The 21,790-nt window shown below is 45.7% G+C and overlaps 2 protein-coding genes across 4 annotated transcripts in view; one reads left to right on the top strand and one right to left on the bottom strand.

Moving 5' to 3' along the window:
* Positions 1 to 7,961, bottom strand: part of hivep2a (HIVEP zinc finger 2a) — a 76,742-nt gene extending 68,781 nt beyond the window's left edge. Inside the window, exons 1-2 of one of the 2 annotated variants that reach the window (XM_061242839.1) lie at positions 7,634 to 7,961; positions 1,084 to 1,156 (exon numbers count right to left, since the gene is read on the bottom strand). The gene's annotated coding sequence lies outside the window, so the exon portion shown is untranslated. Of the gene's footprint in view, positions 1 to 1,083; positions 1,157 to 1,970; positions 2,009 to 7,633 lie in introns of those variants that run through there. The other variant, XM_061242840.1, reaches the window with a different exon arrangement.
* A 13,035-nt stretch (positions 7,962 to 20,996) lies between these two features.
* aig1 (androgen-induced 1 (H. sapiens)) overlaps positions 20,997 to 21,790 on the top strand; it is a 36,858-nt gene continuing 36,064 nt past the window's right edge. Inside the window, exon 1 of one of the 2 annotated variants that reach the window (XM_061242847.1) lies at positions 20,997 to 21,231. In XM_061242847.1, coding sequence (XP_061098831.1) covers positions 21,091 to 21,231 — 141 coding nt within the window. In that variant the 5' untranslated portion in view covers positions 20,997 to 21,090. The remainder of the gene's footprint in view (positions 21,232 to 21,790) is intronic. The other variant, XM_061242848.1, reaches the window with a different exon arrangement.

Below are 21,790 nucleotides of genomic sequence, written 5' to 3'. Positions count from 1 at the left end.
CCTTCGCGTTGAGCAACCCGTGACATTTCCACTCTGCTGCACCAACCTCCCCCCACCCCACCCCCCCCCAAACCCACCAACCCGCCCGCCCCCGCACCACTGCCAGGCCCCCGCTACAGACGCCCCACTTCTCACCAGAACATCACCTCTCCCCCGGAGGGTCACGGCGGAGACGCATCTCACACTCTCTCTCGCTCGTTTCCTCCCTTCCCTGGCAAGACGGGGGGCGGGGGGGGGTGAGAGGGGGGAGGCTAGCGGGGTGGAGGGGGAGGTTAGGGAGGGTGAAGCTGACTAGTGTGGCTTTGAAGGCCCGATCTCTATCAGTGTTTTACATTCGATTTCAATACGTGTCTGTACCGGCCGTGTTTTCACAGGGCTTAGACACAGATGAGGCTGCCCCCCCCCCCCCTCTCCCCCCCCACGACGCCGCAAAGGGCGCTGAAATAACAGGCAACCGCCGTTTCCGCCATCCTTCGCAGGGCAAGGCTCCGTCACCGAACGGCACCGTCATCCTCAACCCTTCCATCAACACCGCAGGGCTTCAGCAGCTCCCAGATCCGTCCGCCGTTAGCCCGCTATTACCCAGCTCATTTCTGCCACGCCGAATCCTATCTACCGTACGCAACGGTTCCGGTAAACAAAAGGACTGGATGTGAGCGGAAGCGTACACCTTCAACTTAAACAAAGACACTTTTTTTTTTTCGGATGAAAAGGATTGGCCAGAGCTAGTGTTCAGTCAACCGGTTGCCATGGTATTTAGCGCTGACAAACACCGCGATTATGTAAAATGACTTCATTAGCGCTCGCTTAATCATATTAATCAGACTCTGAAACAGGCATCGCGTTTATACGGGCGGCAGCCCCACAGTCAAATGAAAAACACGGTTTTATGACTGAACTTTTACAGCTGAATTTGCATGAGAAGGCCCGCATTTGCAGATCTCCTGTTCTGAGAATATTCATGCACTGCACTTCCTCTCTGCAAAAGCACACTGGTGTGGGGCGAGCATGCTTGCACAAGACTGAATGAAATCTAGCAGATTTTGTTTGCATAAGAACAGCTATCAAAATCCAGGGACATACCTTTTTTGTGTTTGTCTGACCTCTTCACCGTGCAGTTCCAAACTAATTTCCATACACACCCACCTCACGCTCCCTGCGTTTGGGAGAGAGGAGAGAAAAGGTCAGTGAGAACTACATTCGGAGATGCATGCACACACACGCACACACACGCACACACGCACACACATAAATATACACATATACATACAGTACACATACACACACATACACATATACATACAATGCACAAGCACACACACATACACACATATGCACATATACAGTACACATGCACACACACACATACATACAGTACACATACACATATACACATATACACATATACACATATACATTCCACATGCACACAAACACACACCTACACATAAACAGTACACATGCACACACACACGTACACATATACAGTACATATGCACACAAACAAATACACACACACAAGAACACACACATACAGTACACAAGCACACACACACACACTGATTCACACACACACACACATACAAACACACACACACACAAGCACGCACACACACACACACGTACTCATACACAAACACTAATATTCTTGGACTTCCTGTGAGGTTAAAGCACAACCAGTTAGTGTTTCACGTCTATTGTACGTGCGGCACAGGATCAGACCTCAAAACCCCCATTTTTCTGTGCCCTTCAGGGGAGAAAATGCCCCCCGTAACCCCCCTCCCGCCCCCACACACAACCGCGCTCACCCGATGCCCGTCCTGCAACGACCCACCGCCAACTCACGGAGAGCTGAACGGGAGAGGGGTACAGCAGGCCACAATACGTCTCTTCCCCAAAACGTTACCGCGCACTCGAACCCAACTCACACCGCCCCCCCCCCCCGCCCCCCCTGCCCACTGCCTGCCCACCTGACACTGCGTCCTCTGCATCCCCACAGCCAACGGGGGGCCTCCTGAGGGTGGGGGGGGGGGCTGGAGAGGGGAGGTGGGGGGATCACAGCTCCTGCATCCAGGTCCAAACGACGCCTCTTCGCGCGGCACTGAAACGCTCTGCAAAGTGAGCTATTCCCATCTACCGTCTGCAGTCCTCCCTAACGCACAACTCTCTCCTTCTCTCTCTTCTCTCTCTCTCTCTCTCTCTCTCTCTAACCCAGCGCACACGGGGGCGGGAGGAGAGAGGAAAAAATGATCATATTTCTTCGGCATAAACACCTGCCCGCTGATTGGCTGGCGGAGGGCAGCGGAGACATCAATCGCCGTGGCGACGCTCGAGCACTGGCTGCCTGGCAGAGTGCGGACACGAAAGTAGGTCTCAGCTGGTTCTGCTGCTGCAGGAACCGACACAGAGCGAGGGAGGTAGAGAGAGAGAGAAGTAGAGAGAGGGAGAGAGAGAGAGGTAGAGAGAGAGGTAGAGAGGAACAGAGTGAGGGAGAGAGCGAGGGATGTAGAGAGAGAGTTAGGTAGAGAGAGGGAGAGAGAGAGAGGTAGAGAGAGAGGTAGAGAGAGGAACAGAGTGAGGGAGAGAGCGAGGGAGGTAGAGAGAGAGTTAGGTAGAGAGAGGGAGAGAGAGGTAGAGAGAGAGGGAGAGGGAGAGAGAAAGGTAGAGAGAGAGGGAGAGGGAGAGAGGGAGGTAGAGAGAGAGGGAGAGAGGGAGGTAGAGAGAGAGTTAGGTAGAGAGTGGGAGAGAGAGAGGTAGAGAGAGAGGGAGAGGGAGAGATAAAGGTAGAGAGAGAGGGAGAGGGAGAGAGAAAGGTAGAGAGAGGGAGGTAGATAGAGAGGGAGAGAGGGAGGTAGAGAGAGAGCTAGAGAGAGGGAGGTAGAGAGAGAGGGAGAGAGAGAGGGAGGGAGAAAGAGAGAGACTACTACTTTGTGAGAGCAGGAAGCAGGGGAGGCCATGAGTGCTTCCTGTTGAGCAGCTGAGGCAGGCGAGGATGTCATTGTGCTCTCGCTCCTTCAGGGCCTCGACGAAGACACCGGCCATGATTGAGTCATCTCAGCCCCGCTGAGCAGAACAATGCCAACTCCACCACGCGCCCGCTTCCCCTCAATATCTGTAATATTTCACAAATTTTATAACTTCCGACACCAGCGGTGCCCTGGGCGCGGTTATTATCGCGCTCCGATCCGGCACTGCCGACGCACAGACACTGCGTTTAACAGCCGGCGCGATAAAGCGATACGCATCTACCACAGTGCTTTCTGCCCGTCCTCATAACTCAGTCCTGAACGCTCCCAGCCCCTCTGTGCCTGGCGGTGTTGATACCCATTTAACCAGGCAGGTTATTCAATAATTTATGTCTTTTTTTTTTTTAAACCACAGTTTCCTTTTATAACATCTGAGGAAATCAGTTGCTGAAAGTTGCCTGTCGTATGCGATACAGATGAGGAGCGAGCGTCTTGTAACTTTAGAGGGGTTAATCTTCCTATATCATGCCCCTCTGTCTTTTTTAAGTGCGGCGGATTGGCTTTCAAAGGAGTTCAAGTCCCCTCTGTTTTTATAACGCGCGGATTCCGGACGAGCCGCGCGTTTGGATCCGTGTCCTCGCTCCTCCGGTTCAGATTCTCTTATTAAAATTATTCCCGTCAGAGTGCCTCTCTCCCCTCACCCCCCCCCCCCCCCCCCCCCTCCCCACTAAACAAACAGCGGAGATATGAGGAAGAGCTCAAACAAACTCTGTTTACCGTTCGGCGGTCGCGCGACAAAGGCGCCTCAGAGGAACCCCTCAGCGATAGCCGCGGCGTTCCTACTGTACTCCCGGGTGTTTTCCGAGAGAACGGCCGCCCCGAAGACCACCGCCTCCCCCGCGCACGGGGGGGGGGGGAGGAGGGGGGGCGTACCTGACGGCCGAGGGTGAGGGGCACGCCTGTGCTTCAACGCGGTACGACGGCGGCACGGACCGTCGCGGTTCAGGTTGAATAATTGAACGGTTCTTTCAGAGCCCTTATCGCCCGCGCACTATCACTTTACCTCTCAGACGAGGCCAGAGGGATCCGGTCATGTGCCCCCCCCATCCCCAGGGAGCCGAACGCCGTACCGCTTCCCACACGGACAGCAGTCGTCAAATTTTTTACGTTTTTTTCATTTTACGACGTATATTTCGGCACATTTCTAGAAGGTGTGCCTCCTCGAATAGCCGAAGAGGTTCATTTTGCTTCAGCGCTTTCTAGAAGTAGGCCACAGGTGTCTCAACTGTTCATTAGAGACGCGGTCGATAACATCTACAACACATGTGTCATCATGACGTGTGTACATATATATAGCGCTGACACATGTCACAAGTCATGTGAGCGGCACCCACAATGCACCTGTATTCGCAATTTACAAAGGAATTACGGATGTGCAGCAATTCTGGATTTACCAAAGAAGACTTCCACTCCAATGTAATGCAACTCTCTACTCACACTTTTGTGTTACATAAACAATGCACACGTTTTCACATTGAAATGCCTAATGCCTACTTCCTCAAGTGGATTAGTAAAACAATAAAATGTTCTCTGTAGGCATATTGACAATGAGGCCTTCAGAATCGATTTTTGAACAAAGCCATCTAGGCCCTTCGGAGACCACAACTAGCATTTAATTGCCAGAAGAAGAAAAAAAACTAGAAGCTAATCCTTCCATTGATATAAAGCAGTGCTGAAGAGTCCTGCATCCAGAACTTACGTCAACGCACTAATGACATGGGTTAGGGGTGCTATTATTGATTCTCGGCAGAAGAGAGAGGACTCCTGTTATTACACAAATAGAAGACATTGTATGAAAGTATGGGCCTTTTAGCAGACAGCCACTTGGGTGTCTCCTGAATATAAAGAACAGAATGATGTCTCATGTCTAAAAGTAGCTAGCGTTAGCTGCAATGAGGACTACACCGAATAAACACTGAACGGCAACAAATGGCGATTTCCATGAGCGCGAGACTAGAGTTTTGCCGTTCGACACCCACGTTACATTATTTCGAGCGTCGCTCCGCACTCAAAAGAGTAGCGTTTCAGACTCCGCGCACGCCACTGACATACACCTACACGCACACGGCGCCTACACATTTAAGGCTGCGCACGGATGTGCGGTCCCACACGCTCGGCGTGGGCGGGGGCGGGGGGGGACAAAAGCCATCACGTGAGCTAGCTGGATATAGGACAGGAAATCGGGCGACCGCAACGCTACATCAAGGCCTGCGCTGCCTAAAGGGGAGCAATGAGGTTACGGCAGCCAATTGGTCGGAAACTAGGCGAGAATCATTGTCACTCGCGGACACTGAGATTTAATAGCCAGAGCGAGGCGCTCCTAGTTCGGCTGCCGTGACAGGGCCAGTCTTCGCTACCTCGTTTCAAAACCACAGGCGGAAGGCTTCTTGCTCGCGTGCTTATCTTAGCCCACAACACTTTCCTTGATACTATTCACTTTCTTCCATTCACCAGGACTGAAAACGCGACGAAAAGCCATACGTCGCTTAAGTCTCCGAAGCCGTTCTTTTTTTTTCCCCCCGTTGTGCCAGTCATGATTTTTCAGCTTGATTGTGTTTTGTTTGGCTAATTAGCTGCCGTGATGCTGCCTTGCTGCTGTATAGGCCCGAACACAATGGCACGCAAGCAAATATTTTCTTCTCTCGCGCTCAGATCCCGCACCTTACAAATCCGCTGAACAATGAGGCGGCGGAACAAAAAGGCGCCATTCACTTCATTCCCCCCCCCCCTCTGCAGCCCCGGCGTTATCTACCTGTCCGCCGCGAATCGCGCGGACTCTCCGCGCAACCGCGAGCGTGTGTCTGCGAAGACGGCCTGCGGTAAGTCCATTGTCACGATTGACAGTAAAAGTGAAACGCAAACAAAGGGTCAGCTACAATGGCAGCGACGCAACACAATGAGGGTATCACATTTGAGCAATTAAAGACAACACAGAGGAGTCTATGAGGCACTTTATGTGACACAAGGTAAACTAAGCATGGACATACGCATAGCACATGCATGCACAATGCTAACTAAGTGAGACAACGTAGGCTACATTAAGCACAGTATACCTTTGTACATATTGTATATGCTTCCCTCAACCGTTCTGGAAATGTACCGTGTACACGTGCCCAACAGAACAGGATGAATAATACTGAAGAGTAATGAATACAGTGGAATTCTGCTAGAAGCAGTAGACTCCTTGCACATATACACCAATAGGCCTACTGCTCTCTCCAAAGAGTGCACGTATGAAGGAACTTGCGTAAGTATAGTTTATGTCACCTTGCACAAATCAGAGGAAAAATGAAAAATCCCTCATGCAAAGCAGCCATTTAGTCTATCACTGTATTCATCTAGAGCAGTTTTGAAATATTTGACACAAAATAGCTTGTTTGTCATATTATCGTATTGCACCCTTTCAGTCAATCTATATGCAATGTAAAAAAAAAAAAAAAAAAACTTTTAACCTTTTAAAATGTGAAAAAATATTATATAATCATATTTCTTTGTCACTCTGGGGTTTGGGTGATGGTCATGGACTGCAGCAGAAACCATGAAAATAATGTAATTAAAATAAAAGACAGCAGTAGGATATTTCATATGGATTTTCCTTAATGAAGTGCATGGAAGAGATCCCAGATTACAAAACAGGACAGTGGAATGAACACCTCTCCCAGTTTCCCCAATGTTCCAGTTAGCCGTGCCAATCACAGTGAGGACAGTACACTGGCACATTCTGAGAGAACAAGTTGGTCTAAATTACCGAAATGTTTTAATTTCTTTAAAGGTAGTTCTTTCTCCTATTCTGACAATATTGCAATGCAGTGCAAGACGTTTACTTGTTTCATTGTAGCAATTAGGAATTTTACATCTGGAAAACAAAAGCTTCAGCATGCAACAAATTAACATAAGAATGAATAATGCATAATATTTTCCTGTACACTTAATAACATCAAGACTATGAACTAGCACTGAAAATAAATTTTAAAAAATAAAGATATTAAGGGGATTTATAAGCGAATAATTTGTAACAAATACGATACTACAATCTAGTGAATACACTGAATGCTCTGTCAAGTGAATTGTCTTTTCAGTAAGATTCTCGTCGTTGCGGACGAGCATTTGCAGTAGTGGAAGTCTGAGAACCCCTTGTAACCCCCCTCCTTGTCGGCGTACACGTCATGGAACATTCCCGGAACGGGCCAACGTTCCCTCCCACCCACCTCCTCCTCTCTCGCACATACGCGCGCACACGCACACTCACACACAAACATACAATGTACATGCAAGTAGAGACCGTGACAGTTTATGCACAGATTACTCCCTGTCTACAATAGTAAGTAATGCTAAATAAAAGACAACGCGCGTTAGACTGAAAGTGCGGAGGTAGAAACACAAGCTTCCGGTCACAAATCAAACATGTAAGTTTACAAGCACTGCCCGCTGCATCGGCTGTGCAAATTCCTCGGGATATTACGCAACAGTCCTAATCTGCATGCAAGCAACTGGGTATTCCCCACATGCCCCAATAACCAGCACACAAGCCCAACATTGCAGTTTGCTTTATTCAATAACAATGTCACCAGTTCGTCATGCGACGAGCAAGCTGTCAGTTCACTCACCGCGTTACATTTGAGGTGTCGTGCATCCAAAAACGTCCAACTACATCCAAGAAAAAATAAATGACAGCCCTTTTGTCAGGTTCTTACTTGACACTGCTGTCTTTATTTGACGACAGAACAGTCCAGATCGCCAAATGAAAAAAGGAAAAAGAAGCGATACGATACTCTGGCATACATAAACTTCTTTCTTGACAACGAATATCTTTCGTTCTCCCGATTACGCTATGGTTTTAGCTACTTGCGGAAGAAAAGCTGTCTAAATTTGTTGCGAAATGTTTAGAGAAGCCGAAGCTAGTGAAGGAGCCTATGATCAAGAGACAGTCGTACGGGGTTATTCCTAGCCGCACTTCCCAGAATAGAAAAGGGGAGAGAGAGAGAAATAGAGAGAGTGTGTGTGTGTTTTCTCCGTGACGTCATCGGATCCCCCAGCGCGTCCCAGAGTGAGGCTGAACTAGTGAAACACGGCAGTGTGAAGGGGAGAGGGAGAGCGAGCTCCCGCTCGAGCCATCTCCCGGGAGCGCCGTACTCTGGGAACTCCCTCAGCGCCGGCCCGGGACGTGACAAGCAGACGATACAAGTTGATCGATCCCCTGCTGCACGCCGTGTGTGGGGTCTGAGAAAGAAGTGCACAATAATATCTGTTCTAGCTCACAAATTCTGCGCTTGTTTCATATGACAACGATATGCCCTAGAATGAAAAATATTGTCACAATATTATCTTTAACCTAGCCTACTATTGGTCTTTTTGAATGAAACTGAAATTGGTCTAATTAAAAAATGTGTTCATGTTTTATGGATGCAGTTTGTGCAAATTGCATTAATGTATTGTTTATCTACTTTATTAAAATTATGTATTACATTTTTGTTTATAAATTATAGTTAAAGCAAACACATGTATTTCACAATAATATAAGAAACAGGCAAGCAAGATCACCTATTCATACATTAAACATACAACCTGTAACAGTGAGTAATTAATGAGGCAGAATGAAGGCAGAGAGACTATATGTACACATCTTGGCAGCAGAATCACATTCACACAAGAATCCTCATATTTGCAAGTAGGTCGTTAGAATAAAAAAGCTGTTTTGGGTGCGACATGATTATTCATTCATGATAATTCCGGGTTGTACTATGGTCACATGGTTTTCAATATTAACATGAACCTCCTCTGTCAGAGTTGGGTAATGAATTTATGCAACGTCAAACCCAGAAAAGATTTGGATGTCAAAACAGACCTCTTTAGTGATGGTGCTGTATGATGTGTGTGCCATTTGAGGTATTTACAGAAGTTTCTAGACCAGAAAAAACATAAAAAATGATATATTGCTTGTAGCAGGGACATTGGAACTGAATAAAATGTGCATTGCTTACTGTAAGTTGAACTCGGGTGCTGTAGGCCAGACATGAACCCTTAAAATCAATTAAATCTGGCCTGTGAAATAGTATAGATGTTCATTGCATATTGCATGGCATACTGTGGTCACACTAGACAGCACTGGCAAAGGGAACGGAGTGCCTCCCCAAAATGGCGGCTGCCGGACCAGTAGCATGTGTGCTGTCCTGCAGTAGGTGGGTGTCATTTAAGGACAGTTATTGCCCGCTGCCCTTAGGTGACAGGGCCGAGGTCTTCATCAGCTTCCATCAATCACAGCGATGGCAGTTCGGTTGTAACGAGACGCCTCCGCCAAGGCCGCTTCGCACACTGGGACCTCCGTATCGATCGGCCCCGCCACGCACAGCAAGGCGCTCCGGTTGAGCTCCGCGCGGGAAGGCCACGAGCGGCCGAACTGCTGATGCGCCGCTTTCTCACCCCCGGTTCTTAAGATGCAGCGGCACGGAAACAATCAGAGCGCGGGGAGAGCGTCTCTCTCTCTCTCTCTCTCTCTCTCGTGTCGCACTGTACACCGTAGCCCCCCGGATGATCGTCTATCCCTGGCAGTTTGTCTCTGTCTGACACTCTAGTGGGTTACGCATTGCTGGATGTGAACACACAGACAGTCAGCTTTGGTGTCTGTGACTCCAGCATACAGTATCAAGGGCAGCTATGTGGTGAAAAGCACCTATACACTCTCAGAAAAAACCTATGAAAAAAGTCACCGGTGTGTACCCAATAGATATATAAAACTGGACCCCTAGCCAGCAATACAAAATTAATTTGTAGCTTTTTTGCTTGCAAGAGGTACTTATTAGTACCAAAATAGAACGTTATTGTACTAAATTTGTTCCTACAGAACCTCCTCTGTAGCTTTATTACCGAGGGTGTAAAATTCTGCAGGCTTGATGTTTATCAGTGGTTTCATTATTAGTTACTTTTTTGGTCCATGCATTTTGTGACTTTTTGTTTGCTTTGTGTTAATGCACACCACAGTGTATCGCCCCTAGTTAAAGAATGACTCGGCATGATTAGGGAAGTGGGCTGAGGTTGTAGGTTTGCTTACCCCGGGAATGCTGATGCACCCTTGAGCAGGGTACTTAACCCCATTCCCCCTTGGTCTGTTTAAAATGATTACTATTACACACCAGTGTCTGTTTTAAATGGCCTTTGTGGGTCGTAAGTAACTTACACTGAATTGTTTGAGTAAATAACTGTGCTAGCTATATCCCCACTGGCTGCTGGTCGTACTTCCCGTTACACCAACATCATATTTCAGTTCAGCTTTTTTTGGAAATTGTTAATACTATACTTTTAGATAATAGGATCTTGACCAATTTGTGGTTGTTGAGGCAGGGCCTATTTAACCTCTTGAGACCCTGTGTCCTCAAATAAGGACATTACATTTTGGTTTCACTGAGTTCTGTACAATATTTCTCCTAACCAAAAGGACATTCATTAAAATATATAGTATATATACGGTATATATATATTTTATGTTTTGTGCTGCATTGTGTGAAAAGGGTTACCATCCTATGAACAGTCAAAAGTGCATACGAGCTATACTGGTTTGAATGCCAGTCCTTAATGGACATATTAGCAGAGAGTGGACCGGTGCATTTTTCTGAATGAAAGTAGCTGCTCTACTTCAACGTAAGTGCAAATGGCTTTGGCAGTAGTTGTGCCCGTGACGTGTTTTTTGCTTTGTACAGTGTTAAGTAGATTAGTTCTAAAGTGGCTTTTTGCCCCTGTCGAGAGTTCTCTCTCACATCGACTGTGGTCCGGGACTCCCCTCTCTCTCCACCAGAGAAAAAAAAAACACTCTCTAATCTGCAGAGAGGATACTTACGAGATCAGTTCGGTTGCTTGGGAGATCTGTGCTGCGGGTCAGTGTCACTGCAGTTGGCTGGTGCTGCGGCAAGTTAATGCAGCAGACAGACCTGACCTCGTTCTGAAGAATACCGCATTATTAAAACGGACTCCAGAGTGCAGGTTTGGTTCCGCGGTTGAGCGTTCACCGAGTAGTCGGATACTGTTTCCGGAAGTTGCCATGGAGCACGGTCGGGACGAGAGTCTGGCTTACACCTGAGGGTATTCCTCCAGCCGGCTCAGGTGTCTCTGCTGTCAATCAATCACCGGTGACGTAATCTAAGGTGAAGGAGACGACGACACCTCACGCCGTAAAATAAACACAATCATTCTGCAGGGGGAAAAGATTGAGACCAGCACAAACAATAAAAACCTTCAAATGCTAATGCCAAGGACCGAGGAAGTCGAACAGCTGGAAGTCCGTAAGAGTGAGGGAGTGCAGCGAATTCTTAAATATGGAGAGCGCCTGCGTTGTGAATGCTGCTACCGTCGAGGGTATTCATATCCCATAATGATGCCGCGTTCTCCAGTTTGCCTAAAACGAATTTCGTTTGCAAACCAAATGCAGAGGTAAAATGAGGTCCCTTTTCCTGGAGTAAGGCTAACACTGTGCTTGAGTGCAAACCTTGCGCATTCAGAATGGCATACGTGAAATGCAAAATAACAGATTACAGACTGAGGTCTGATGTTCCCGGGCGGTTTAGCCACAGTGGAGAGTGGTGTGTCTTCCGTCCGTAGAAGAGGAAAAGGCCATTTCAGTACCCACCTGGCCTCGCCACCTGACTCCGAGACACAATCATCAAGAGTCGACAGGTTGGCCGAGCTTATTCACCCCGATGTTTCTCTCCCTCAACCGCACCTAGTTTTGGCCTCCGGCGATCTGTCCTCCCACCTCCTCCCCCTCCTCCTTCCTGTTGAGCGCCATTCAGAGCTCCCTGACTAACCTCGCATTCAGGGCCTTGTCATCGTCACCGGCTTTTCATCTCCCGGGACGGGCTGCCAGGGTGTTACATAACAACACGCTACCTTTGACAAAAGCCAGCCTGTGTCGGAGATAACGCCGGTCTGGCAGGCCGGTATGAGGAACAGCCTGGGTGAGTCGCACCAACGAGAGTCTTCAGTCGCATGCGCTTGGGCTGCACCGCCTGAGGCTGAAGTCATTGTGAAAACGGCTGTAACAAGTCGCTCTGTGGGCGGACACACATCGGATGAACACACGTGACCTTACAGTACAATGTTTTATTGTGCCGTACGGTGTACGTATTATTTAACGTGTCTTAAAGTCTCAATTTTATAATTCGCTGAAATTCTATTAGTGAATTGGAGGCAGAAACACTGAGGGTTTTCAAGAGCAGGCTTGATACGATGGTTGATATAATTTAGCTTTTAGTCAAACTAAGCAGTAGGGGCATGTTAGTAATATGGCATTGCTGGGCTGAATGGTCTATTCTCACCATTATGTTATGCTATGTTACCTGTGTTAACATATCTGCATGTAATGGTCTAATTAGCTTAATAATCACAATTGCACATTTTGTTTGTCTACATGTCTGCTTGGGCATGGATGGTCACACAGAACAGATGAATCTCACGTTTAAAAAAACAAATAATACAGTAATCCTGTAGGAAGTGCTATGTGCCCAAACAGAGGGGTCAAACTTCAAAGTCAAACAGTAGGCTTCTCCTTCTGGGTTATTTCCTGGCAGAGTGCTGAACTAAGACCCCTGGTGGTTGAACTGTGGTACTGACGTTCACCTGTGCACACCACTACATGTTGAGTCCCACAAATACTCTAATACCACCAAAACTTGAACATAGTCATGACGAGCCTGTATTTTATAAATAATGTAATGGCAAAGACAATGAGCACAGAAAACAGGGTTTTGTGCATCCTGCATTGACGTACGCAAGGCGCAAACACAGGTTATTAAAAAGCTCAGATATACTTCCCAGGAGGGTGTTTGACCCCTTTTTTAAGTATGACTTCTCTAGTCCCTTCAGAATGGTTTTGCTCATAAGCTGATATCCATCACCCATTGTGACAGACAGACATATACTTCCCAGGAAGGGTGTTTGACCCCTTTTTTAAGTATGACTTCTCTAGTCCCTTCAGAATGGTTTTGCTCATAAGCTGATATCCATCACCCATTGTGACAGACAGTACCAGAAAAAAAATCCCAAGACTGTCCCTTGCAGACTAATGAATGCTTTTAGATAATGCATGTCTGCGATGTCGTTCTTAAAAACAAGATTTGCTAGAAAGGAAAACCAGGTTTCTTTTTCACGACGAATGCCCTGCGGTGAGACCAGGAGATATAAACCAATCCCCAAGCAAAATCTATTGAAAGAACAGAAGACATTCCAGTCATCATGTTTCATGCCAAACAAACTTCTCATGTCTATAAAGCTAAGTTTCTGTTTATTGGAACCGCGAAGCAGGGTCCAGGCATCAGTAAAATGTATGTGGACAGATCTGTACCGCTACCAGACCCTTCTGCACAAATGTAGAGTCAGCAGCAGGATGTGAATGGGGATGTTTCAGCCTTCACATCCCAACGATCCTAACTCCCCCAGGCTATGTTTCACACACTTTTAGCTCTTGGGTTTGAGTTTGCCTTCTGGGACATTTTTTTCACAGCTTGTGGAGGTATAATATTCTTGTACTCACACCAAGACAAAATTCATTTCACCTTTTTTCTTTCTTTTTTTTATTTTTAGAAAGCAGAAATGCACCCTGGGCAGGTCGTCAGCCCACCGCAGGTCACACGCAACATCAATTTATAAGTGTATATATCTTTCTCGAATTTGGGGAGCCATCTTGTTTCCATGAAATTCAAACTCAGTCCGGATCGTTACCTCTCACACCTCGTCTCACACGCATTTCGAATCGGACTTAAGCGACTGTTTATCGGGAGAGGATGATGTGCCCCCTTATTTCTGCGGCGAACATTAAATCAGGTGTGGGATTCTGGGTGTCAGATCCCACTCTGAGTGCGCTAACCATTTATCTGCAGTAAATTCACCCGCCGGTTTACATATGCACTAACCACATGAGTCTGAGACAGAGCCCTGTGCAGTGGAACATTTTCACCAGTGTTTTTGTAAACCCATGGGATTCAACAGCTTTTGAAGTAAAAAAAAAAGAAAAGAAAAAAAACTGTCAGAGCGGTAAGCCACTGAGGCCCTGCTGAAGGCCCTTTTCCACCCAAGATCTGGCAGCCATTTCATACTCTCTTTTTTCCCCCTTGTTCTTCTTCTTCTTCTTCGTCTTCTCATCGGCAGGGTCAACATATTTTTCCAATTAAATGGATGTTTACACAAACGCCTGTTCCAATTTTTTTTCCACTGTCAAACACTCTGCGGTATATGTTATTTCAAACTATTTATCACTGCTTAGCACTCAGCCCTCAACAATAAATGTACTTATCTGTCACCAGGTTCCTTACCCCAGACCCATTACAACATGTAAGACATCGTCTCACTTATCCTTCCCAGCAGCTGACGCGTCTTTTATATGATTGCAACCTCGTGTTTTACCGAAAAACGTTTTACGTTTCTGAAAGATCCTAACACAACCTCCAACTTCCTCTGTAGTTAGTATGAAGTGATTCCACCGTTTTATTTTGTGATACATGATAATGCCCTTTTTGCCAATTTTCTAATGTGAAGCTCAAATTTATAAAAGTAGACCACAGACTCTATCGGCCAACTGGACGGCCTGTTCCATAATTCCTAAAATTGAAATGGAGTCCGTACTGCCTTACCTGAAGTATCTTATGAACGTTCACAAAGGCAAGGGAGTAAGGCCAATACCAATGCGAGTTCGGGCTGATGGGTGGGTGTTGGTTGGAGGGTGGTCTTTAACTGGAGGGTGATGATGATTTTAGGGCGCCCTGAGATGGAATCACAGGGATAACAAAGGAGAAGGAATGGCAATTTATATATATCCTAAAAACAAATTGTGCTCTGGGTGTTTGTTCACAATATAATTATCGGTGCTAAATCCACTCTAACAGAGTACATATGGTCCCTATTGGGAGTCATGTGTACTGTTAGTCGAATTAACACTGGACATGTTTGGGTGTAGTATCCCCTGCAGATTGATATTCCCCCTTTAGGTGAATATTTCCTACATAATTCCTTAATGTACGTATGTGAGTTAGTGATATTGAAGAAGAGGTGCTGTTTCACAGTGCTGTTGCCAAGGTCCCTTCACACTGTGTGTCTGGTAACCCTCGCAGCAGTGAGGGAAACCATGGCCGTTTATCCACTGGTGAGAAGGGAGAGAGCCGTGAAAGGGCCTTGTATCCGCTCTCCAGGTGACTGCTGGTTCCTATGGGCTGACTGCTGGTTCTGCTGGTTGCTATGGGCTGACTTGCTGGTTCTGCTGGTTGCTATGGGATGACTTGCTGGTTATGCTGGTTGCTATGGGCTGACTTGCTGGTTCTGCTGGTTGCTATGGGCTGACTTTCTGGTTCTGCTGGTTGCTATGGGCTGACTTTCTGGTTCTGCTGGTTGCTATGGGCTGACTTGCTGGTTCTGCTGGTTGCTATGTGCTCACTGCTGGTTCTGCTGGTTCCTATGGGCTGACTGCTGGAGCTTTCAGGTGCCACACTGTGGACTCACCACCACTCAGTCAGTGAACGCATACCCCCTCCCCCCCCCCCCCAAGGCCATCGCTAAACGCAAAGCCGCAGAGCCCAGCCAGTCGGATAAGGGAGAGAAAAGCTGAATTAAAACCCTGGTGTGGGCTGCCACAGATCGATTTGAGTGTGGCGCAGACGTGCGCCCCCTCTCTGCATTTCCAGCCTGCTCCCATTCATGTTCACACAAACGTCCCCCTTTCCCATCATCTGAGGAGTGAGTCACAGGAAAAGCGTGGGGAGGCTGGCGGGAACACAGACGGCTGCTGAAGTGAACAAAGAGAACACACGTACCCAGCGGCTACTCTCTGCCCAATCAGCACACGCACGTATGTCACATCAGAGGCCGGAAACGCAACAATACCATCAGGATCCAAGCGGGTTTCGCACAGTGTAATGCTCAGTGTTAAATTAACTATTATAGGTCATGCATGGTCGCAATTGGACCCATGCGGTACGTGCTCTGTTACATTTGAATTAATACTACTGTGTGGGGGAATGTTTGGCAGAAACCCTTGACGAGGCTAGTATGGTATAAGCAGGAAGGTCTCCCCTGAAGCTTACCATACATATGGTACAGTGTGTTCAGTCACCGATTCTCTTTTTATGGTCAGGAGGTCACTAAGTCAGTGGTCATCTTCAGCATTCCTTTCCGACTTTTGCTCTTTCTTACTTTTGTAAGGATCAATATTTAGTACAAAATAAATGTATTCGAAATTCCAATTAAAGTTTATAAATATGTAATCAATAAAATGCGGATGTATGAGCAACATATTTTAACAGGGGAACATATTTGTATTCATATGATGTTGCTATCTTTTGCACTTGTACACAACCATTTTATTGTTTCCCTTCCCACAGGCTGTCGTCGTTAATTTCCGAATCATTGCCCACAATGTCTATGAGATGTTGTTGAAATGTTTTATGCGAAGTGAACTGCAATGATAAATTGGATGACAGATTTTGCCAAGCACAACAGAATTTTTAAAAATCCTAGGTTATATAACATATAAAAACAAATCAAGCTATATACTGGCTTGATTACTACCATAATATGCATAAGTAACAACATCCTGAATGAATTAAATACAGTGACATTTTTTTCCTTTTGCCTGATGGTAAACTAATTGTATAATGGCCTGTGATTGAATCTTGTGCGGTCAAGCGTTCGGGTAGAAACGGCCGACTCCTATTTTCTCAGCTGTGGCATTTTAATAGTACCTCTTTTGGTCGTGGGTTCTCTCGCTGTGCAGTGAATCATACCTCAACAAAAGGGACTGCAGTAACAGTCAGCAATGAAAAGCGCAGCCAACCTACCTAATGACCACAATCTAGTGAAATCGCCATGGCTTGGACTAAACCAAAGCTCTCGCCAGCCGCTGAACGGGGGGGGGGGGGGGGGACACGCATAAGAACTGGTACACCTACAGGCCTATCGCTGCGTCACTGAGCTCTCCCTCTTCACCAGCAAGCAATGTGTCATCAATATTGTTTTCAGAGCATGTCAGGTAACATTTAAATCTGGAGGTGCTTTGAAACGGAACGGCAAAGGTTAATTGTTAATTTGGATGACGTAAGGACAAAGGACACTAATTCAGAGGAGCGCTAATTGTGAGCGAGGACAGAGGGAGAAGCGCAGATGTGGCCTGGACTTCCTCTTTAGACTGATTAGCCAGGAAGTGATGTCGATAAACAAATGAGAATCCACAAGTACAGTATAAGGGTCTTCTCTACACACGGTACCAAACAACGGAGTGTCTTAATAATAGCAACGATATTATATTTAGTTGGCAAAGATGATGTGGCCATAAGGACGCCATTGCACATTTGTCACTTTAGACCCTACAGACTCCCCTTTCTACATGGAAACTTTGTGTGTAAGAAGTGGGCCGTACTACAATAACACTCACACAGAAGTATACCGTAAGGACAAAAATGACCACAATTGCATAGAGGCACAAGTCTGTATTCAATCAAAAAGTAAATGCAAGCATTACACTTTTTCTCCACAAAATGATTTTGGCGAGTTAGTTTAGCGGCTGCTAACTCACCACACCAAACCGTGTTTGTGAAGAGAGAAATTTTGCTTTTCATTGTAGACAAAGTTAAGGAAATGTTGATTGAATCCCAGCCATGGATTAATCCAGCCCCTCGTTTATACAATACATGTGAGTTTTTATCCAGTGCAAGGAATTATCCACACATTACATGCAAACCAGTTCATCCAAAGGACTTCGAACCATTTGTGTGAAACATCTGCTGACACTTTTACCTGGTGCGTCATGGATAAACTGTCAATGTTGTAATTATTATTTTATCTTAATGGAATAGGAAAGCTCTAATGAGACCATTTAAATTTGTCCCAGGGGTCTATATTTAAGCGCGTAATTAGGTACGTGTCATTCGGACACTCTTCCAATCCGAGCCTAGGCTCTCAAAGTAGCCTGTGTCTGGAAGCGCATGCAAAAGCTCAGGTAAAATTGGATCCTGATCAGCTGATCCACGTTAAGGCAAGAGGGGATTTTAATAGAAGGAAAACGCTGTAATCATGACCCACCTCACATAGCGCATAGCTAAAGGTCTCCTCCACAAACAGGAATCTCATATTGCATGCGGAACCACGAGCCTGAAAGGGCTCGGAGAAGGGCCTCTGACGTGACTGGAACAGATTTCTTCTTGATATGTCAGCACAAATCCCCGTCGGATCACGCAGGCTCCCGCCGCCAAGGTAAAAAGCGCAGGTGCTTTCGCTGTTACTATGGCAGTGTTCTGCGCCGGGATACATTTTATCCAAGTGGAAAAATACACCAAATCCAAGACCACATAAACTGGACTCATGCAGAACAAGCTCCTGCAGGAACGCGTTCGCTATTCCACTGAGTCCACGCGCGCTCATATTGGCCTCGGTTTTTTTTTTTTTGAGAGGCATTTTTGCCTCTCTTCTTATTGAAATCCCCCTCGCCGAGGGGTCCGATTGCTCTCAAGTGTACTGACCAAGGTTAGCTTGGACAGACAACCCACGTGTCCTTTGCTCTTCTGACCTCGCTTTAAATTAATCTTCAGCTCATATTCACGACTATGCCACACATGACTCTTTCTGCTGTAGGGATATTTATTATTGACATCCTAAATGTGGAAAAAAAAAAGCATCTATAGAAAAGCGGCTCTGCAAATATGTTATACAATAGCTGCGCGTTATTTTACTTACGGGTTCAGCTTAAATTGCACATTTACTATTTTTGTGTTACAGGTCAATTTAATTAACCTTAATATGATCAGTAGATATGAATACCAACCTTTAGGCAAAATCAATTTCAACAAATGTAAGACTTTTTAATATGTTTTAGTGCTATCTTTTCCTTGGACTGGGTTCTGGGAGGTTGCACAATATACATTTAAACAAAAAGTCACCTTCATTGAACTGACACAGAGAAAAAATGCAATGTAAATGTAGTACGTTTATGCCTACTGTTTATTATTTACAACACTAAGGTAAAGCATTCTATTAAAGGGGGGAAATCGTGTGGTGAATCAATAGTTTTCAATATCAGCAATTAGTCTTAAAGGAATATTTTGTTGAAGAAAGAGTGCTGTTTTTTCTTCCTTCATGGGAAGCAGAGTGTCATCGTCAGACCAACTGGCAGAGAAGAGGAGCATGAGGTGTCAACCGAGAGAATGCTTTCACCGCCCAAACTTCTCCGCAGGATCCAGGAAATGTTCTGAGAGCCCGTCGGCGGACGGGAGCCAAGGCGCTCTTGCTTGTCGCTGAACCACACTCGGTACTGGGTGAACACACACGCTGAGAGCAAATCCACTCACTTGAGCTGCTCGCATCGCTGGGAACTCGAGTAAACACCCCCAGCTAGCCGCAGATCGTTGAGAACTGTTGCCCTTTGGCAGACCTCAGCCTCTCCGTGCGCACGAATACAAAAAAATAATAAAAGATGCCTCGGCGCAATTTTCTCCCGACAGCGTCGGGGAAAAACCGTCAAGCCGTTGTGTCTGTCTTAAAAGAAGACCTGACTTGAATGGCCTGCTCCTGACAGCAGCACACCGGAAACAGAAAAGAAGTAGAATTTTCCGCGACGCATCCCTTTCACAAGTTTGCTGTCATTCATATTGACTGGGGCCCTTCCATAGCGCCGAAACAGGAATCCCAGGTCAAGGCAGTTATAATGCCTTTTATCTCCTTGCCTGATTTAGACTTTCTGAGACCATTGGCCAGACTTGTGATGGGAAAAGCTCCATGTGGTTAATAGATAGAGACGGTCAGTTCTTAATGAAATGTCGTAATAACTACTAATCTAATAGTAGACTACTGATAGTGAAAGATTTAATCTGTCCAATTCTGACAGTTTTGAATTGAGGACTCAGAAATGTCCAAATTGTAGATAGCATGGTGTGTCAATGGTTGAGAAGAACAGGCAGGTCTTTTATCATGCATATATTTTTCAATGTATAATATGTGGGAAATGGAACAGATAAAAGCATGATTTTTGTTCCACTGCAGCCTTATATGGCACTATTAGTTCATGGGGCTATTACCTCATGTTTGTAGCACTGACTTACACAACCAATAAAATATTTAACCACACAATACAGCACACACATACTCTGTCATTTTGTGCTATTTGCCATTTTTATAAAAGCCTTGAGATCTAGCAATAAGCTTGAGTGCTGACACATATGTTAACTTGTGTATCATTTCTTATTCCTTAAGCCAAAGGGTCAAAGTCACCATAATGGTTCTGGCACTTTGCCAAAGTGTAACGTTTTAACGGTAATTGTTTAACATTAACATATACAATGAAAAAGAGTGTCTTCTTCATGCTTCCAGTGTAGGCCTACTTTATTTCATAAATTATTTATATTTGTTTTCTCTGAGCTGCCACAGTCTAGGATCTTACCAATATAAACTGTGATATTGCATCAATTCAAGTTTCTCATTATTATCATCTACTGAAATGTGTTTACGTGCTTTATTAAATAAATGACCTGAATAAATGCGGTTGTAAATGTATTCACAAACGGTAGCCTATAGCCTACACAATTTGGGGTAAATGTTCGCAAAATACGCCTTCATACATTGACTCTTCCAAAAAGTCTCTCTCAACTGCAGAAACTTTCACCCTTTTATTCCTTTTCTGCAGCTGAACACAATTACCAATCAGTTAGTCAATTAAAATCAGCTGCACCTTAAGGAGCCAGCCACATGTATGCAGGGGGACGTAACACCGACATCCAGTAAAACTATATGCGTTTCATGGCTACTTATAGTACTTCCATGTAATCTTCCTAAAATATCACTATAACGACCATTTGGGGGGGTGTACTGCCTTTCGCATAGAAATGGCAGATGCGCTTCCAGTTCTAGAAGCTGCCACATTTTCTGTTACTATGACAACATCATCCCCCTCCTTCTCCGCATGCTCCTGCACGCACACCTCCTACGCAACCTCCTTTCTGCATCCCATCTCCCGGCAGCGACCTCCCTGCACTGAGAGAGACCCAGATAACAGCATCATCCTGTCAAGAGGATACAGCCAAAGACGAAAACGAAAGGAGAAAACATGGCGCTCATTCCTTCCCAGGTTTTAAGGGTAGCGATTCTCTTGTCGTATTTCTCCATCCTCTGCAATTATAAAGCAATTGACATGCCCGCTCATCAAACTTACGGCGGTAGCTGGAAGTTTTTAACGTTCATAGATCTGGTAAGTGTTCGTTGTTCTCCTATAGTGGCTAATACGGCGATCACTCATGGTAGAACGTCGTGTAATATCTATGGTACTGTACTACCATTCCTAACCTCCTACCCTAGAGACGGGCCTAATACGTTCTGTTATATATAGCCTAGCTCCTGGGATATGCCTTTGTTTACCTCATTATTTCGGGTTACCTGCACTGGCGCGTAAATGCAAGCATCAACCTACAGTACTGTAGCCCACCCCACACCCATTTGCAGACCCCCCTTCATAATGGCCGGTTAAAGTCGTGGCCTTCATTGTTATATTTGGACATCCGATGTACCGGGCGATGTAGCCTAATATAGGCTAGATACAGTTACAGCGATGTGTAATTTATGAACGGAATGCATAATGTAATATAATTTATACCATGCGAAAAAATATTTTGGTTTTCTAAATATCTTTTATTTTTCTATTCTTATTCTTATGTTGTTTGTTACTTATTTAGATGCCTCGTAATCATTATAAGGATATAGCCGTTTGCAAGCATTAATAACGTTAGTTTCCACGACTTCACTTCTTTGAA

The sequence above is a fragment of the Conger conger genome, chromosome 5 (assembly GCF_963514075.1).
Source record: "Conger conger chromosome 5, fConCon1.1, whole genome shotgun sequence".
In the NCBI taxonomy this organism is placed as follows: domain Eukaryota; kingdom Metazoa; phylum Chordata; class Actinopteri; order Anguilliformes; family Congridae; genus Conger; species Conger conger.
Note: the sequence above shows the minus strand (reverse complement) of the source record. Positions and strands in the feature narration are given on the sequence as shown.